Source organism: Acartia tonsa, chromosome 10 (assembly GCF_053477335.1).
Source record: "Acartia tonsa isolate MP-2025a chromosome 10, ASM5347733v1, whole genome shotgun sequence".
Taxonomy (NCBI): Eukaryota; Metazoa; Arthropoda; class Copepoda; order Calanoida; family Acartiidae; genus Acartia; species Acartia tonsa.
In genome coordinates, this window is record NC_137269.1 from 43,823,200 (window position 1) to 43,842,737 (window position 19,538).

General features: G+C 32.9%; 1 protein-coding gene across 2 annotated transcripts in view; it reads left to right on the forward strand.

The window, feature by feature from the left end:
- Positions 1–19,538, forward strand: part of LOC145330108 (cytosolic carboxypeptidase 2-like) — a 119,887-nt gene that overhangs the window by 50,179 nt on the left and 50,170 nt on the right. For both annotated transcript variants that reach the window (XM_080174696.1, XM_080174697.1), the window contains exons 7-14: positions 5,679–5,744; positions 8,714–8,765; positions 9,739–9,899; positions 10,457–10,570; positions 17,833–17,866; positions 18,146–18,250; positions 18,392–18,494; positions 18,843–18,936. In XM_080174696.1, the coding sequence (XP_080030822.1) occupies positions 5,679–5,744; positions 8,714–8,765; positions 9,739–9,899; positions 10,457–10,570; positions 17,833–17,866; positions 18,146–18,250; positions 18,392–18,494; positions 18,843–18,936 (729 nt within the window). The remainder of the gene's footprint in view (positions 1–5,678; positions 5,745–8,713; positions 8,766–9,738; positions 9,900–10,456; positions 10,571–17,832; positions 17,867–18,145; positions 18,251–18,391; positions 18,495–18,842; positions 18,937–19,538) is intronic.

Below are 19,538 nucleotides of genomic sequence, written 5' to 3' on the forward strand. Positions count from 1 at the left end.
ACCCAGTGTGTGCCTTTCTCAACCACACGCGGCTGCTCAGGCAGGGGGCCTGGCAGAGGCCCCTCATAGCTTAGCTCTCTCTCGGCTGTCTCCCGGTCAATGGGGACGCCACGGAGTGGGATAAACTCCCCACGCACCCACAAGCAAGGTGGTTGCATGTCGAAACAGAGCCTAGTTCCGAACTCCTTGAGAAAATACCCTCCTAGGTTCAGAGGGTGTGAGAGATTCCGGACCACAGTCACGTGGTATAGATGGAGTATAAGAGTGTGTGAGACTGCCATATATAACTCTTTTAATTTTCCGATTACCTGGAGGGGCTGGCCTTCCTCATTAGCAGTCAGGATCTGGGTGTTGTCCGGAATCAACATGCGTTGCACGCCCATCGCGTGCATGAGGTGCTCAGAAATTACAGCAGACCCTGGTACACGGTTGCCAGAATCAATCATGGCATCAACCTGTACATGCTGGGCAGGGTCAGGAGTAGGAAACCTCACCCTGACATGGCAGGGGAAGTGGAGGTCCTGCCCTTGAGACAAGGGGGCCTCTCGTTCGGCTGGGGTTGGCAGAAACTTTGGTGGTGGCCGCACCGCAGCTATGGTGGTATCGCTTACCATGGTGGCTTAGACTGTAGCTTCGAATCACTAGAGCTTATTAATTATCACTTGGTCAACAATTTTATATTTATTTTTTTATCACTTGGTTGACATTTATACACACTTATGTGTTGTTATCACTGGGAGCTCTAGGTGTGATTCTGGAAGCACTGGCAGCAGGGAATGTCCGTCCTGCAAGGTTCAGAGGGGTGACGGCGGTAGGGAATGACCCGTCCTACAGCGCCGCTGGTTCGAATCCCGAAAATGGCGGCAGGGAATGGCCCGTCCTGCAGCGCCTCGGGTTCGAATCCTGGGAGGCAGCGGCAGGGAATGTCCCGTCCTGCCGTGCCTGTGGCTCAAAATCTGCTATCCGTCGCAGTGGTAGGGCTTACTTGTGTGCTGAAGCTTCGCAGCCACACATTGCCTTCTTAGGGAGACCAGCACCCAGCTGTCTGTCTCGTAGGTTTGGCCTGGGTGTCCTGGGGCTTGTCCCAGCTACACTTGCCACTGTGGGCTAGAATTGAATCAAGACAAAAGTAAGTGCCGAGCCCTGGGACCTATGTATGGTGAAAATAGACATATAACCATGATGATTCCAGGTAAAACCAAAATATTTCAGCGGGGTCTTTTTGTTTTATTTCAATTTTAAGTTCTGAAAAAAAATTGAAAAAAATATGAAAATCTTTAATAAAAAACAAACAAAAACTGTTTTTCTAAATTTTTTTTCACTAAAAGATACAAACAACTTATATTCATACTATAAGCTTTAAAAAAATCAAAATTTTTAAATTTAGGACTGCCTTTCCAAGGTTAGAAGAAAAATCCTAACAACGAATTCTAACATATTTCTGATCAACATAGCAATAAAACATCTTTTGCTAAATCTTTAACATCAAAATTAAATAGCACTTACTAAAGACTTTTTTTCATTTAAACTTATACTTTTTACATTATTTAACTTTTAAGATTGTGTTTTTTTAAAAGAAAGGTTGCGTGATTTTTTTTCTCATAATTAATTTATCTTAATATGCTGCATTATAAGTGACTGACATTGTAGGCTGTGATGGCTTAGAAAACTCAATACCAGTTTTGTTAGCCCAGGCTATCGGCCCCTCGGGGCCTACAAAACTAGTTTTAATCTTTTTATTTTTATTTTACTATCTGCTAAAAGCTGTCTATAATCCCATACAATAAATAACTATTAAACATACCAATTAAAGTGAAACAGGGATCTTAAGGGATAAGACAAAGGATGATAAATTGATTACTCCTTCTGTAGATTAATATTATTGGTTAAAAAGTTTGGACTTTGCATGTTTGAACCATCAAATCATTAATCAATTCATAAATTATCAATAAAACATACCAAGACTAATAGTATAAACCAAACAATCAAGATGAAAAATAAAGTTCCCAAAGTTTTTAAACCAATGAATGAGAAAATATTTATAAAGAACTTTGGGTACCAGCAAATTTTACATTCCAATGTCCCCTTGATCCATATTAAATCTACCATTTCATAAATTGAAGGATTTATTTATCAGTATAATTTAATTGTAAACAACAAAACAACAGGGAAGAAGGGGACATAAGAACTGTAAAGATTCTTAGAAATAGGAAAAGTTTTCTTTTGTGTGGACACTGCTAGTTTGAACCATCCAATTAAGATTTAATAAAAGACCAGTTAACTAATTAGATAACGTGTCTATAAAAACTTTTGGTACCAGTATAATTTATAGTCACATGCCATACCCGGCGAGGGTGAGGTAATGAAGAGTAGCTCACTATGACAGCGGGTCAAGGTATAATATACTTAAGCGTGGAGCTTAATAGCCCTAGTGGCTAAACAAAAGTGTTTCATCCTTCTTCATTACTACTTAGGTCCAAACACTAAGAAACAATGGCTACACAAACAAATAAACAGTCACATTTTTCCTCCCTTCTTGCCGATTTGCATGTATTTATCATATATAAAATCAATTATTAATCATACATTGGGAGGTAAAGGGCTTTGGACTGTTTATAACACTAGTCTAAAAAGTTCTATAATAATAATTTATTATTCGTTGGCTTATATTTTAGTAAAAATATTTTGTTTTGTTTATTCTAGGTTTTTTTAAAATGAAACTTATATGGAATGTGTCCCAGAAATAGAGAGGACAATTGACTGTTTAATACACTAGTCTCCAAACTTTATAAAGACATTTCTTATTCTTTGACTTAACAACTATGGGTACTTTTGAATAGTTTTGTTTTTGTCTGTTTTCAGGGGAAATTTAATTTGTATAGCAGCTATTCAAGACAGACGGCTGCATTTTTTGTGAAGATTCCCTAAACAATTTACTTTGTATATCAGTCAAGGTCTATAAATATTAAAATTATAAAATACGCAAGAAAGGTTTCAGGATTTAAAGAAATTCTTTTTAAACTGCTTGTCCATATTCCCATCTCATCCATGTTATTGATGTTGTCATCCTTGTTTCTTTCTTTCAGGGATCTTAAGGGATAAGACAAAGGACAATAAAGTGATACATGTAGATTTCCACAAATTATGACAAGGAAACTAACCATTTCTTATGTAAAATTAAATTATTGGTTGATTGTATGTTTGTAGAATACTAGTTTGAAACCATACCATCAATTTTAGTAAAAGTACACAAATTTTTTTGAGCTAACGTGGGTACTGGTGTGATTTACATCCCAATGTCCCCTCCCTCTTATAATTAGCAAAATAAATTTTAAAACGGCATTCTGCTTTTCAAAACAGGATATTTAAATAATTTGTATGATAGAACAAAAGATACTAAAACTCTAGACAAAAAGTAACAGGATGTCTTTCTGTCTATATATAAGTGTATGTTTAACAAAGGAGGGAGGGAGTGAACTGGACATAGAATTGTAAATCATATCCAAAGTTTTATAAACACATTTTCTCATCCTTTTGATAATTTATGAATTGATTAATGATTTGATGGTTCAAACATGCAAAGTCCAAACTTTTAACCAATAATATTAATCTACAGAAGGAGTAATCAATTTATCATCCTTTGTCTTATCCCTTAAGATCCCTGTTTCACTTTAATTGGTATGTTTAATAGTTATTTATTGTATGGGATTATAGACAGCTTTTAGCAGATAGTAAAATAAAAATAAAAAGATTAAAACTAGTTTTGTAGGCCCCGAGGGGCCGATGGCCTGGCTAACAAAACTGGTATTGAGTTTTCTAAGCCATCACAGCCTACAATGCCAGTCACTTATAATGCAGCATATTAAGATAAATTAATTATGAGAAAAAAATCACGCAACCTTTCTTTTAAAAAAACACAATCTTAAAAGTTAAATAATGTAAAAAGTATAAGTTTAAATGAAAAAAAGTCTTTAGTAAGTGCTATTTAATTTTGATGTTAAAGATTTAGCAAAAGACGTTTTATTGCTATGTTGATCAGAAATATGTTAGAATTCGTTGTTAGGATTTTTCTTCTAACCTTGGAAAGGCAGTCCTAAATTTGAAAATTTTGATTTTTTTAAAGCTTATAGTATGAATATAAGTTGTTTGTATCTTTTAGTGAAAAAAAATTTAGAAAAACAGTTTTTGTTTGTTTTTTATTAAAGATTTTCATATTTTTTTCAATTTTTTTTCAGAACTTTAAATTGAAATAAAACAAAAAGACCCCGCTGAAATATTTTAGTTTTACCTGGAATCATCATGGTTTTATGTCTATTTTCACCATACATAGGTCCCTTGGCTCGGCACTTACTTTTGTCTTGATTCAATTCTAGCCCACAGTGTTGCCAATTTAGACTCAGTTCTGTAGCCGTCTGAGCTAAATTATCCGATTGCCGTGGCTGCGCACCTAGCGCTACTCCTACACGACACGGAAAAAGCGTCTTAACTGGCGCTTTTAGCAGGCTAAATCTGCTTGCCGTAGGCCAGAGGCCCACATATTGCGTTCAAAATGATGGAAATTCGACCTAAAAAGGCCGTCTCACGGGTCAGTTGGCGGCTGATTGTCCCCTTACTTGCCAAAGGGTCCAATCAGAGGTAGAATAGGCTAGTTTCTGTAAGGCTCGATTGAAACACGCTGACACCAAGTTCTGGTAAGCCGAGCGTTCTCGGCCCACGGGGTAACGAGTTCGGATTCAATGAGCCCTAGCCTTTAATTATTCTACCAAACAAACAAGCAGGATTCAATCATACAGAAATTATATATTTAAACTGAATAATATTTACAAGTTATGTTTACTATGTATATACAACAAAATATAACAATGGTTAGGTTTGAAGGGGGTGTGGGGCGCTAGGGCTTAGCGCCCGACGGTAGACAGACTGTGGGGGCAGCGGTGGTAAAAGGGGAGGCAGCGCCTCCCGATTATATAAGCGCGTGAGGGACTCGTGATAGTTGCATGTTTGAGTCCCCTCCCCACATTTAGGCAGGCTAGTTTGACCGCTGGGTGCGGGGTCAACAGCGGTCATGAGATGGATGGTGATATAATAGGATTAGTGCAGGGGGTTTGTTATCATAAGTCACAGCGAAGCAACTCTGTAAACGGCCTGTCCGTCTGGGTGTCGTATTACCACAGTAGCACGTTGGCTCATCAATTTTAGGGACTTTTATTGAATTTGGATTTGCTTATTTTATACCCACTGAATTTTTAAAAAATTACCCCCCTTAGCTGTTTTAACAACCCCCATCTTGTGGGCAGAATTAAGTTTTTTTAAGGGAAAAAGCTTGTCTATAATTCGAAATGGCCACCTGTCTAAAACATTTTTTTGGAAATGAGATTTTCTCAGTATCTATTTAAGATTGACTGTCAAAATTTGTTGTGAATATTCCGGAATAAACCTATGAGCATCCAGTATATTGTTTACTCTGTCCGTTGGTCTGTCATTCATGCTACATCAGATAGATATATTTTAGATTATAAAAGTTTTGTTATTTTCTTCAAATTATCTTTCTGTGTGTCTTTTTCTCACTACTTAAATTATGCTCTATAACTCTCTTTGTCCATTTGTATATCAATGACTTTTGTGCTTCGCTACTTATGGATATTTGCAATAGACATGATTATCCTTGTTTATTTAAGGTTTGAATCTGGAAACTTAGAACGAGCTGTCAAAATTACAGATACTTATTACGAACTACATCTTAGGTAAATACAATATTTTCCAAACCGATTAGTATCCGCTGGAATTAGAACCGTTACTACAAATAATTTTGAAAAAAAAATAATCAAAATAATAAAACTAATACTAGTTTTTTACATTGAATAAAGTGTTCAATGCGAACATAATTATAGTCATATTAAATTATGATTATATTGATAAAATAACTACACAATTTTTTTTACAGGTTTAGTTTATCATTTTTATCCCAAAAGGTTTGTACCTTTGGGTATAGTCCCTTTCGTAACATCGCACCTTATGGGGCGATTATTCGTATTTTTCACAGTAGCTTTTCTCCTATTTCTAGCCCCTCCGGGGGGCTCTAACCCTGCGGGGCCAATTACCTAACTCTGTGGGGGCAATCACCTAACCCAATATAACCTAACCTAACCTAAAATAACCTATAAAAAGCCATTTTAAAAATACGACGAATGATACGAAAGGGACTATTCCCGTACAATAATAAAAGTAAAAACAAGGAAAAAATGAACTAAAACTAAAAGTATGTAGACAGAAATTGACTTTTATGTTAAAGGAAAGTTAAAGAAAAACAACTTTTTTGATCGAGGTATAACTATTTATTCTTAAAAAATATTTGTTCAAATTATGACAAAATTGTGACATTTGATTATTTCTCTCTCTTTCTTTCTCTCATTTTCTCTTTCTTTCTTTCTCTCTCTCTCTCTCTTTTTTTTTCTCTCTCCTTTTTTCTGTCTCTCTGTCTCTAACTCTCTAACTGCCTCTTTCTCTTTCTCTTTTTTTTTCTCTCTCCTTTTTTCTGTCTCTCTGTCTCTAACTCTCTAACTGCCTCTTTCTCTTTCTCTCTCTCATTTTCTTTTTGTCTCTCTTTTTTTCTGTCTCTCTGTCTCTAACTCCTCCCTGCCTCTTTCTCTCTCTCATTTTCTTTTTGTCTGTCTCTTTCTGTCTTTTTCTGTCTATGTCTGTCTGTATCTGTCTCTGTCTGTCTCTGTCTGTCTCTGTCTGTCTCTGTCTGTCTCTGTCTGTCTCTGTCTGTCTCTGTCTAGCTCTGTCTAGCTCTGTCTAACTCTGTCTGTCTCTGTCTGTCTCTGTCTGTCTCTGTCTGTCTCTGTCTGTCTCTGTCTGTCTCTGTCTGTCTCTGTCTGTCTCTGTCTGTCTCTGTCTGTCTCTGTCTGTCTCTGTCTGTCTCTGTCTGTCTCTGTCTGTCTCTGTCTGTCTCTGTCTGTCTCTGTCTGTCTCTCTTTTCCAATCTTACAAACAGGCTCCGCAGATTTTTAAAAATCGTGATTGGTTGTTACAAACTAGCAGTTTCCTAACTTTTCTACAAATAATTTTAATTATTTATTATCACAATTATGAGTCTTTATAATTTTATTATCAATTGTCTTATCCCCCAAGATCACTGAAATAAATGCAGTTTCAAGTGCAATTTTACTTTCTTAAAATGCAAGTTTATAAAAGAAAAGGATTTTAACGAGAAACAAGGAAGAAATTTTCCACAATTGAAAGAGAAAATAATAGTTATTTATTTCATCGTGTTATAGAAAGCTTTCCGCGGATAAAAAAAATATATGATAAAAACTAGTTTTGTTAGCCCCGAGGGCCCGAAGTCCCATGCTAAAAAATGGATTATTTGTCTGAAATATGATACGATACATGCTTGTTTAGTTTGACTCAGAACCGGTTCTCATCCAGCGGATATTAATCGGTTACGAAGACATACAATGTTATATATGTCGACATAAACCATTGATACAGAAGATGGATACAAACTAACAATAATGAATGTAGAATATATTTACGTGGATATTATGACAAGGGAAAAGTTGTCGTCAATTTAGGTTGTTATTTCCCCTGGCACTTATAGGTCCGTTCGTTCAAGTGAAGGGGTTAGGGTAAAGTGGGGGATGGGAAAATCGTTTTTTAGCCCGCTACAAGATTCACTTTATTAGAGTACATGATAATTGGGTGTAAGATCCAAGTAATAATAAATCTATTCTATCAGATTTGACAGATATAATTGTAGAGATGCAACGCAACTATACAAAATGTCAGGTGAACTGAAAATAGTTGCCGAATGTGTACGCAGTTTCCTGGGTGTTTCCTCATCCTAGCTCAATATTTACTACTAGCTACAAATCTTCAAACTTCCCTTAAAAAAATCTAAATTTGAATTATAAACGATTTATACATTATACATTTGAATTTTTAAAATTTTGATTTTTTTTTAAGTTTGAAGCTTTTTTAGCTAGTAGTAAATATTGAGCTAGGATGAGGAAACACTCAGGAAACTGCGTACACATTCGGCAACTATTTTCAGTTCATCAAATGTCAATGTTGAAAAATAATGGAGGGGGCGTCATTTTCACAGAATAAAGGAAACAAAATGATTAATTCTCAGAGAGGGAAGTGACTAGTCCCCAAAGTTTTATAATAATGTTTTCTTATTCCTTAACACCTTTGGTTTATACTTTTATTGAATTATGTTTTTTTGGTTTATTGTGTTGATTGTGTCTAAACGTTTTAGCCATTCATTGTAACGTACAAAAGGTATAAATTAGTGTATCATCTTTAGGAATGTACATCAATTTATCGGCAATTGTCATATCCCTTTAGAATTTAGATCCCTGTTAATTCTATTTATCTAAGGTGATAGTAAACCGGCTTTCAAGGATGAAAACATGCATAAAAGCAAATCTCTAAATTAAGACTTTAAAAAGTTAAAAAATAGCGTATGTACGAACTTTCTGGTAACGATTATAGAGTTACTACACTTTCTAAATTGTACCTAACTCTTAGAGGAATCACCATGCAAAGTTTAAAATCGACAAGGACAATTTTAACATGCCTTGTAGGCATAAAGATAGAAATTGCGAACCTGTAAATTAAAAGTAAATAATTAATTGGAACTTGTAAAATACTTCTTTTATTTTTTTTAAACCTAAATTTTTTTACAAAATAAATAATTTTGTTTCAGGAATGATTATTACACATCTCGCCACTGCCAATGGTTTTACTTTCAAGTTCAGGTACCTTTTTAAATACATATATGTAGAGTAGTTGCGCTTCAAATAATTTGTCCCCTATATAAATTGTGATTGTCGGGAGGAAGACGACATTGGCCAGTAAATTAACAGGGTGGGAGGGAACATTAGTCTGTTTATTACACTAGTCCCCAAAGTTTTATAATTATGTTTTCTTATTCGTTGGTTTAACAACTTTGGGGGCTATAATCATTTTGGATTGGTTGGTTCATTCAGTTAAGAGTCAAACGTTTCAACCACTAATTGTAATCTTAAATTGAAGGGGTAATTTGGTGTTTTATTCCTGGGGATGTACATCAATAATAGGACTTTGTCTATCCCTTTAGATCCCTAGTGAATTACACAGGCAGGTACACAAAGTTATGTGAAAAATGAAAAACTTTAGGCACTTTTACTGATTGGTTTGTACAAACTAGCAGTGTTTAAACTTTCCCACTAATAATTATAATCTAATTTTTTTTTCAAATTGGTGGTGCTTTATGTTTATAAATTTATTTAAAATACGAAATTAGGTCTTTAAAACAATTAAGTTTAAAGACCCGCAGGGTTTAGTAGGCTTGGTTGTACATTTTTAGGTTTCAGTGAAAGCAAACATTTTAATTAGGAAAGTCCCTGGTAATCTTTTTTTCTTTACTTTATTTGTTTTTACTATAGGATATAATCGTCCTTTTTTATTATAAAACTTGATTTTTTTTATTTCCAGTATGTCCTCGAAACTGATTAATATCCGCTGGATTAGGACCGGTTATAATACATACGGAAAAATTATGTAGAGCATCGTGTTACATACATTTTTCCACGAAAAATTTAATTGATCTTAAAGTTAACACCCGTTTATTAGCCCTTTACTTCGGCCCTTAGAAGACTTATTTTAATCCTTTAATGTTTCATTTTGATATCCGCGGAAAGCTGTCTATGATACAATGCGATAAATTACTGTTATATAATTTTATTTCAGAATATGAAAACAGATATAAAATATCGGTTCTCAATTGTAAACTTTACAAAGCCCGACTCCCTCTACACTTGTGGTATGAAGCCTGTCCTGTACTCAAAGATAGAGGCTAACCGTCATTTTGTCAGCTGGACCAGGGTGGGAGATTCTATACGATACTACAGGTAGTTTATTCAGGGATCTAGAGGGATAAGACAATGGCCGATATACTGATATACATTCCCATTGATTATACACAAAATTACCCCTTCTGTTGATCCCACTTAGTGGTTGAAACGTTTGTACAATCAACTAAATGAACCAACGAATCAAAATTCAATAAAAACTAAATTTGATAGGATTTTAATCCGACCAATTGATGTTAAATTGAAGTTAAATGATCTAAATTGGAAACTATTTTTTCAACATACATTCGATTCATTTTCTCTTTTTTAAAGCGGTCTTTTCTGTAACTATGGTTAGCTCTTCTCGTTAAATTAAACAGGTTATAATTATCAAGCCGAAAAAATGTAAGTATGTCCTTAAAAAGTATAATATACTTAAAATATAGTTTCGACTTATGCATTAATATTCTGCTTATTTAGTTCTGACACTATACAAGAGTTATTGTTCGTTTATCCTTCCTTTTGATTTAAGAGCTTCGCTTTCATGGATGTTGTCATTCTTGTTCTCTTACAATTGCAGCAACTCTTAAAAAGGTCTGAATGTTAAATTTTTTTAGAAATGAGGCCTCTGGGGAAGATGATGATGACCCAACTACCTACACACTCACATTCACTATTTCATTTCCACATGTTAAAGATACATGCTACATAGCCCATTGTTTTCCATACAGGTAAAGTAACAAATTTATTAAAAATATAATACTAGTGTCTACGCCCATAGAGGCCTCTAGGGGCACTTGAGGTGGGTGGGAGATGGTTTAATTCGACCTCCCATTTTCCATTTCTCATGAGAGGGTGGTGTTACTCTCCCTAAAAATAGGTATATACCATTTCGGTCCAGCTGTTATCAAGAGCCTTTGGTACAGACACACAGATAGACATCCTGTTACTGTTATATAAGGATTTCGCTTGAAAATAAATATAAAGATCTGAATCAACAAAGTTTTTTCATTGAATGATATCTTAAATTTACTTTGATGATATACGTATTAAGTGTTTTGTGTATCTATGACGTCAGAAAACCAACTTGTAAAAGTATCTTTTTAACTGTATACAATTTTATTGACATCATTTTAGAATTAAAGTTTAAAACAATTTAATCCTTCTTTTTGCATTGCGATTTTTAATTTCGTTACTCCAATTCTGTGCCTTTTTCTGCTTGTCCCCTCTATTTTCTAACTAGTGAAGTTACTTTTTTCCCTAACTAGCGACTGAACCACTAGCTTCTAGTGGCTATGTATTTAGAGGGGTAGAAGTAGGCAGAAAATGGCCAAAAATAAACCCAAGTCTTAAAAATAATAATAGAATAGCCTAAATCCATCCTTGGACCCAAGGGAAGCTTTCCTTTAAAGGGCAACTCAATCAGTTTAAAAAACCTTATCACTTTATATAATAGGACGAGGATTCAAAATTGGTTTGTCTTGGATTTTGGTTTTAATAAAATTCAAAAGGTTTCATAGGTTGTACAATGTACATATGTTCTCACTTCTTTGAGAGAAAAACATCAATGCCCATTGCTGTGGTTTTTTTTATTAGCTTGTTATTGCTGCGCTACTATCGACAGATATTACCCTCTTTTTCTAATTTATAAGTGTAAAAAGTAAATAAGGTTAAGGTTATTACACAAACAGCATAAAAACTGAAAATATTGGTTGCATTAATCAGTTGGGAGGTTGAAAACCAATGCCTGAAGTTTCAAATGTTTTTCTATAGGATTAATTAATAACCTAATATTCAGTGAGAGAGAGGGTACAATGGGCTGTTTAATACACAAGTTCCCAAAGTTTTCTTATTCGTTGGCTCAACAACTTCAGGGACTTATTTTTATTTGTTGGGTAATTAAGTTTAGTGTTTAAATGTTTCAACCAATAATTTTAATCTTCAGAAGGGGTAATTTTTTGATTGTCAATTTATCGGCCTTTGTCTTATCCCTGTAAATCCTTGCTTACATTAGATGATTAGACACATCAAAATATAGTATTCTATTAAATGCTATGTTAAATTCAAACCTACATAAATTGTTAAATATTTCCGATATTTTTTTTACTTGGATGTAGCACCAGATTTGCATGTACTCCGATAAAGGCCCGGGCCATCATAACTTTATTTTAATATTTGTATAAAAGTATGCTATACTTGATTTTTCATTATTGCTGAGAACCGGCTCAAGTCTAGTGGATATTAATCGGTTTCAAAGCCATACTGAAAAATTATGTATAGACATCTAGTTTTCTACACAAATGAAAATGTACAATCATAAGATTAAAATCAGTTTTATATCTGTGGAAGCTGTAAATAATACGATGCGATAAATAACTATTCCATCCTTCCTACTGTTAATTTATAGTTATCCGAGTAATAACCAAAGTAGGACATCAAATATTAATTATAGACTTTTCAGTAGAAAAAATACAAAAACTAATTTCATTAAAACAAACAATTCTAAATTCATTTTAAAATGACATTTCTTTTTAGTTGTGCGGGCGATCTATAAATAATGTCTGTAGGTATTATTGAGTCACGATTTTTTACTGTTTTTTACAAATATTTTTAAGAGCGAAACTTATTATCCGATTGGAACACTGATTCCTAGGATAACAAGGTACAATGTTATAAGCGAAGCACTCTAAAATCAAGTCCTAAAAACGTCAGTATGTCTTTAAACAGTATCATGCATTTAATCAGTTTTGCAACAAATTTACTTGCAATTTTGTACACATAAGCTTATACATTAATATTCAGTTTATTCAGTTCTGACTTTCTACTAGTGTTAATGTTCGTTTGTCCTTCCATTTTTGAGCTTTGATTTTATGGATGTTGTCATCCTTGTTTTCTTATGAACGGGTGTCACTAAAAATTTAACTTTTAGTTAGGATATTTTGACTTGGTACGATGATACTTATAGACATTTGGATATTTCCTTGATTTTTTTAAAAATTAAAAAATCTTTACATAAACTTTAAGATTTTAATTTTATTTTTCTATTTTATTCTCCGCGGAAAGCTGTCTATAAATACTATAAAATACATAAAACATTTTTTAAAAATTTAGATTTATGATTTCAAAAATATGAATTCGTACTATTCGAAAAGTAGACATTCTAAAATTAGGACTTTTTAAGTTTAAGAAAGTTTGATTAAACTTATTTCTTCTTTGCATCATTACATATATATCTCATTACATTTTTAGAAAAGATTTATAAAAAAAAGGGGGTTTGTACCCCCTCTAGATTCGATTTCAATTAAAGAAGTTTAAAAATATTTCAAAAAATTCATTACTATATATTTGTGCTGTTAAAATCAGTTGAGAAAATCACGAAAACATGAAAATCTAGGAATCGATCTAGCACCCCAAATAAAAAACAGATGGACAAAACAATGTGTAGATTAGATGGGCATATGTTATAAGAATCTTTAGTAAAAATTTCAGGAGCCGAAAAAATCATTTATCCCCCACTTTGTCTCAGACGGATGGAAAGACGAAAGAACGGGCATTTCAAATTATAGAGTTGCTTTGCTACTAAAAAAGAAAAGGAAGTTGTTATTATTTTATATGTTCTTGTCATGTACTTGGCCATAACTCATATGCAAAATGCATACCAAACAGACCTTTTCAACTCAAGATACTGAACCAGATTCTTCATACAAGCCCAAGTAATCAGTTTTTATCTTTTTCCTGATTTTATGGTATCCATACACATAAAAATTTACATTCAAATTAGCATATCTTATTCATTACATTCAAATTATCATTATGTTAACAGTTATCGAAATCTTAAGATAGAGACAAAACAAGTATGACAACATCCATAAAAACGAAGCACTGAAACGGTAGGACAAACGGACATTAACACTTATATAGTGTCAGAACTGAATAATCAGAATATAAATGTATAAGAGTTGAAGCAAAATTGTAAGTAAATTGGTTGAAAACTGCTTGATTCAGGATAATGTTTATGGACATACTTACATTTTTATGACTTGATAATATAGTTGCTTCGCTTATAACATTATACTTTGTTGTCCCAGGAATCAGCATACCAAAAATCAGATCAATCGGAAGATTAGATCACATAAAAATTTGTTGTTAAAAAAGTAAAAAAAATCAATATGTTTAAAATGGATGTACGGACATTCTTGTAATGATTATAGAGTTGCTATGCTTTATAAATCGTACCTAATTACTAAAGGAATCACCATGCAAAGTTTGAAATCGATATGACATCTCTAACATGCCTAAATTAACGAAAAAAGCTATCCGTTTGTGAAGGACATAAGGACGGACATACCCTAATTATAGAAAAGCTTCGCTTTTAAAAATACTGTCAGAATTGCATTACAACATATTTACTGTTATTAAAAACGAAGCTTTTCTATAATTATGGTCCGTCCGTACGTCCGTCAGTAAAAGTTAGATTTGAAGGTGGAAATGTTAGCTTTTTTAGTGGAACGGTTAGCTTTTTTCTGTTAATTTAGAATTTTCCTATCGATTTCAAACTTTGCAAGGTTATTCCTGTAGTGTTTAGATACGACTTAGAAAGTGTAGCTACTCTAAAATCGTTACCAGAATTTCCGAACGCCCAATTTAAACTGTTGATTTTTAAAAATTTTAAAACAACATATTCTTATGTGATAAAATTATACGATTGAACTGAATTTTAGAATACTGATTCCTAGGACAACAAAGTACATTGTTATAAGCGATGCATCTTTTTATCAAGTCCTAAAAATGTAATTATGTCCTTAAACATTAACTTGTAATTAAACAGTTTTTAAAAAATTTACTCATAATTTTGTTTAGACTTCAATAAATTTATATTCTGATTATTCAGTTCTGAAACTTTACAATTAATAATGTTCGTTTGTCCTACGGTTTCATAGCTTGGTTTTATGGATGTTTTCATCCTTGTTTATATAGAAACAATAAGCAATTTAACACTCGAATTTTGTATGAAAGACACAATAGTATAAGTTATCAAACACATAAACAATAGATTGTTGAAGAAATTAGGCATTTAATTGATTATATCAAAGGAAAGTTATTAATAAGTATAGTCTAATTAGTTAAAAACTGAATAGTTCATTTTACATTAAATAGTTTTACTATTACGTAAATTTGTTGCAAAATACAACATACTGTTTAAGGACATTCCTACATTTTTAGGACTTTATTATAAATGTGCCTCGTTTATAACGTTGTACCTTGTTGTAGTATTTATTACAAAAAGGTTTAAAACTTTTTTGTAGAATTGCTATGCTTTCTTAATCGTACCTTACTACTAAAGGAATAACCATGCCAAGTATGAAATCAATAGGACAATTATAAAAGGCCTAAATTAATGATAAGAGCTATCCGTTATGGACAGACAGACCAACCCTTAATAAAGAAAAGCTTTACTATTAAAATCAAGCATCAGAAAAAGTATTGTTTTTTAAATTATAATTATAGATCTACAACGACCAAAATCTTTGATCTATGTAGATTATGATCACATTTGAAAAAGGTTTTGCCCTGTCTTAAATAAGATACAAAATTAAATAAAAAAATTTTCAATTGCTAAATAATCTTTAATACACCAGACATTAATTTGATGTTAAATTAAAATATACTATATATATCTCTATATAACAAAAATAGCGATTGTGCCCCTAGCATCTAGTTGGTCTGTTTTCTAAGGGGTAAGGCATAAAATCATCCAGAGACTTAAATCTAAAAATCAAATAGCCTGAACCCATCCTGGGTCCTATGTACGTGAAGCTTTCCTAGAGTGTAGAACTAAATCAGCTATCGAAATCTTAAGCTACAGATAAAATACATACTGTTTACATACAAAACATATCAGATGATCATTATCAAATTTTTGTCAACTTTAATGCAATTAAAATTAAAAAACATTTACTTTACCTAGTAACTATTAAGTAAATATAAAATGGTAAATGAAGTGTATTCAAGTATATCTTTTAAAGTAATGTTTTTAAATGAACCTTTCGTGTCATATATTAACCTACTTACTGTTTCATTATATCAAAATTTTATCCATATAAAATTTAAAATGGTTTAGAACAGAAAAGATAGACTTTTGTGTAATAAACGGCTAAGTATATAATCAATTAGGATTAGTGCTTTTTATATGACTTTTTATATCACTAATAATGCATAAAATAACCACTGTTATACATCCTAAATGTAAAGTGTTGAATTGTCTATAAAAATATTGTTTTAAAGCCTCAACAAATATGACAAAATTATATTTACAAGCTTTAAACTATAAACTGATTTTTGATTAAAGGTTATTTTAAAGTCAAATAATCACATATTTTTATTAAAAATCTTTGAAATACTATAGACACGAAGAAGGAGCAGATACAATTTAGGTGAAACCAGTTTTGATTCAGCAAACGTGTATATTTATAGGATCCATTGACCGCTTGATGCGTGTTGGTTTTAAATCCGCTAAACTGTTGAGGAAAAGCGTGTAGCTTAAATCGTCGAAATATTTTATCAAATTTTCGTCGCCTGTATCTATTATATAACAAAATATACACAAAGGTTTTTTGTATGTTAAATATCTCTTTTTAAGTTTGACAAAAACGGGGCCATCTAGATAATTATATATTATGTTTATTCAACCAAGTTTAGAACCAAAAACTTATTCACATTTAAATGTGTTCTTTTTTCCCTCTTTCAAAAATCCTTAACACGTCCTTGAGCTCATTATAAAAGTTTTTCTTTCTAAAAATACTAAATCTATGACGACATGAACATAATCAAATAATCTATGAATAGATATTTTTATATTTAAAGAAAGGGTAGCAACTCTATGTCATGGACAAATCTTTAACTAAATAGAGATGAGTATTGCAGACAGCTTTCCGCGGGTATTAAAATGAGATATCATTAATTTTATGATTTTATTCTATTATTCGTGGATAATTGTTTGTAATATGATGCTAAAGATGATTTTTCAGTATGGCAAAGAACCGGTCCTAATACAGTGAATATTATAATAGCTATATTCGGATTCAAAAGGGAGGAGGTGTTTACCCATTATGCCCCCCCCCCCCCCCTCTAGACTCCTTTGATTCCAACGATAACTTTTACGATCAAATATAATAAACAGATAGTGTATAATAAACAATTATATGACCAAACACAATTTAACAAGGATGACAACATCCATAAAAGCGAAGCACTGAAATGGTATGACAAACAGACATTAACACTTGTATAGTGTCAGAACTGAATAATCAGAATATAAATATATAAGATTCGAAGCAAAATTGTAAGTAAATTTCAGGGATCGGAAGCCTAACGTAAGCCGCGCATAAGCCTCAGTTTTAAACCTGCTTGTGAGCAGAAAAAAAAATTTAAGAAAGAAGGATTGTCTGCTAAAGAGCCGTTTTATACATCCAGCTGAATTTTATGGTGATAAAATCACGATTTCACTGAGGCTTACACGCGGCTTACGTGAGGCTTCCGATCCCTGGTAAATTTGTTAAAAAACTGCTTGTACAAAATAATGTTTATGGACATACTTACATTTTTAGGACTTGATTATAGAGTTGCTTTTCTTATAATATTGTACTTTGTTGTTCCAGGAATCAGTATACCAAAAATCAGATTAAACGGATAATTAGATCACATAATCATTTGTTGTTAAAAAAGAAAATAAATATTTTTAAAATGGCCGTACGGACATTCTGGTAATGATTATAGAGTTGCTACGCTTTCTAAATCGTACCTAACTACTACATGAATCATCATTCAAAGTTTGAAATCGATAGGACAATTCTAACATGCCTAAATTAACGAATAAAAGTAAATCTATCTCGGACGGACGTACGGACGGATCAACCCTAATTATAGAAAAGCTTCGCTTTAAAAACATATGTGAAAAAGGACTTTTATAATAATTTTTATCTTATTTTTTTAGATATTCTGATTTAATAGAAGATTTAGTTAATATACAGGAATGGTTTAATATATCTTGAATTAAAACAAAGAAAAAATTAAAGCAAATTAAATAAAATTCTGGACACAAATTCTTAATATTAACTAGCTAGATGTAAAACCTATAATGTCAAGGTGCATAATTATAATCCTTACATTCAATTCATTTTTCAGATAAAGGAAGGTGAGAGGGGGTTCTGTGCTCGCATTACACTTAGAGGGATAGGGTTTAGAAGGCATAAACTAACAGTTTGAGAGAAAGAATAAATATGATTATGTTATTAACCAAAAAACTGCAGAACAACGAGCAGCGGTCACTAGTGTGCCAGCAACGAGTTTTGTGCAGAACTTTAGCCGGCAACGCTGTCCATATTCTTACTGTTACAAACCCAGCACCTGAGGTAAGTTAGAGTTGGCAACCGAGTGTGTCAGCAACGTGTTTTTTGTGCAGAACTTTAGCTGGCAACGCTGTCCATATTCTCACTGTAACAAACCCATAACCTTTATGGCAAAGTATTTTAATATAATCTTTTTTTTTGCAGGAAGACCTAAAGAATAGAAATATAATAGTTTTAACTGGTCGAGTTCATCCCGGGGAATCTCCTAGCTCCTGGATTATGAGAGGAATAATAGAACACGTCACAGGTAATAGTTTTATGGAAATCCATCTACTCCTGCACACTAGGATGTGATAGGTTCGAATCTCGGCCTAACACTGCTTCTTAACTAAAGACGTTAAAAATGGTTCCTACTGCTACTAAGTCAGCACCCGTGACATTAATAGTTAGAGAAGGGGGAAAACCTTGGCATAAAAAAAACATGCGCAGCTCATGACCATGCACAGTTAGGGCTGATCAGACAAAGGTCATGCAATCAAAGAGTTGGTTGTCTGATAGGTGTTACTTAACCTAATACCCCAGGTGTTTGTATAGAAAAGGAGCCACACAGGTTCAAAGCCTTCTTTAGGCACCTGTAATACAAAATGCTGTTTAGGTACAACGCAAGCCGCGGAAAATCTGCGAAACAAGTTTATATTCAAAATAGTGCCTATGCTGAACCCTGACGGTGTTATTGTGGGAAATACTAGGTAACTTTTATACAGCAGCTACGCTACAGTATGTATGTGTTGGTCTAGGATTTGAATATTGCATGGATCTGAATAAATAAGACAATGGCCGATAATTTGTTGTACATCCCCAATGATTATACAAAAAATTATCCCTTTTTGTAGATTACGATTGGTTGTTGAGACTAAACTTAAAGAACCAACCAATAAAAATTAAATAAAAGTCCCCAAAGTTATTTAGCCAACAAATAAGAAAACTTTGGGGACTAGTGCACTAAACAGCCCAATATCAACTCCCTCCCTAGTATTTTGGTCGTTTATAGATATGGTATTTTTGTTATGAAAAGAGGAAATTGAAAATGGAATATTAATTAATCTTTCCCCAAAACTAATTTTTGTCTTTGGTAGCTAACATTATTGTAAAATGCTGTTTTTTTGGTTTTTTTGTCTACTAACACCCTTTAATTACAACAATCTAACAAAGTCAAAAACTAGTTTTCTAAGTTCTAGTGGAACCGATATACTATTACTTGGATGTTGTGTGGTAACCGCCTCGGTTTAATGGCCGTTACCCAAGTTCAAATGATTACGGCAGTGCGAACAGACGTGGACACGTATAATTA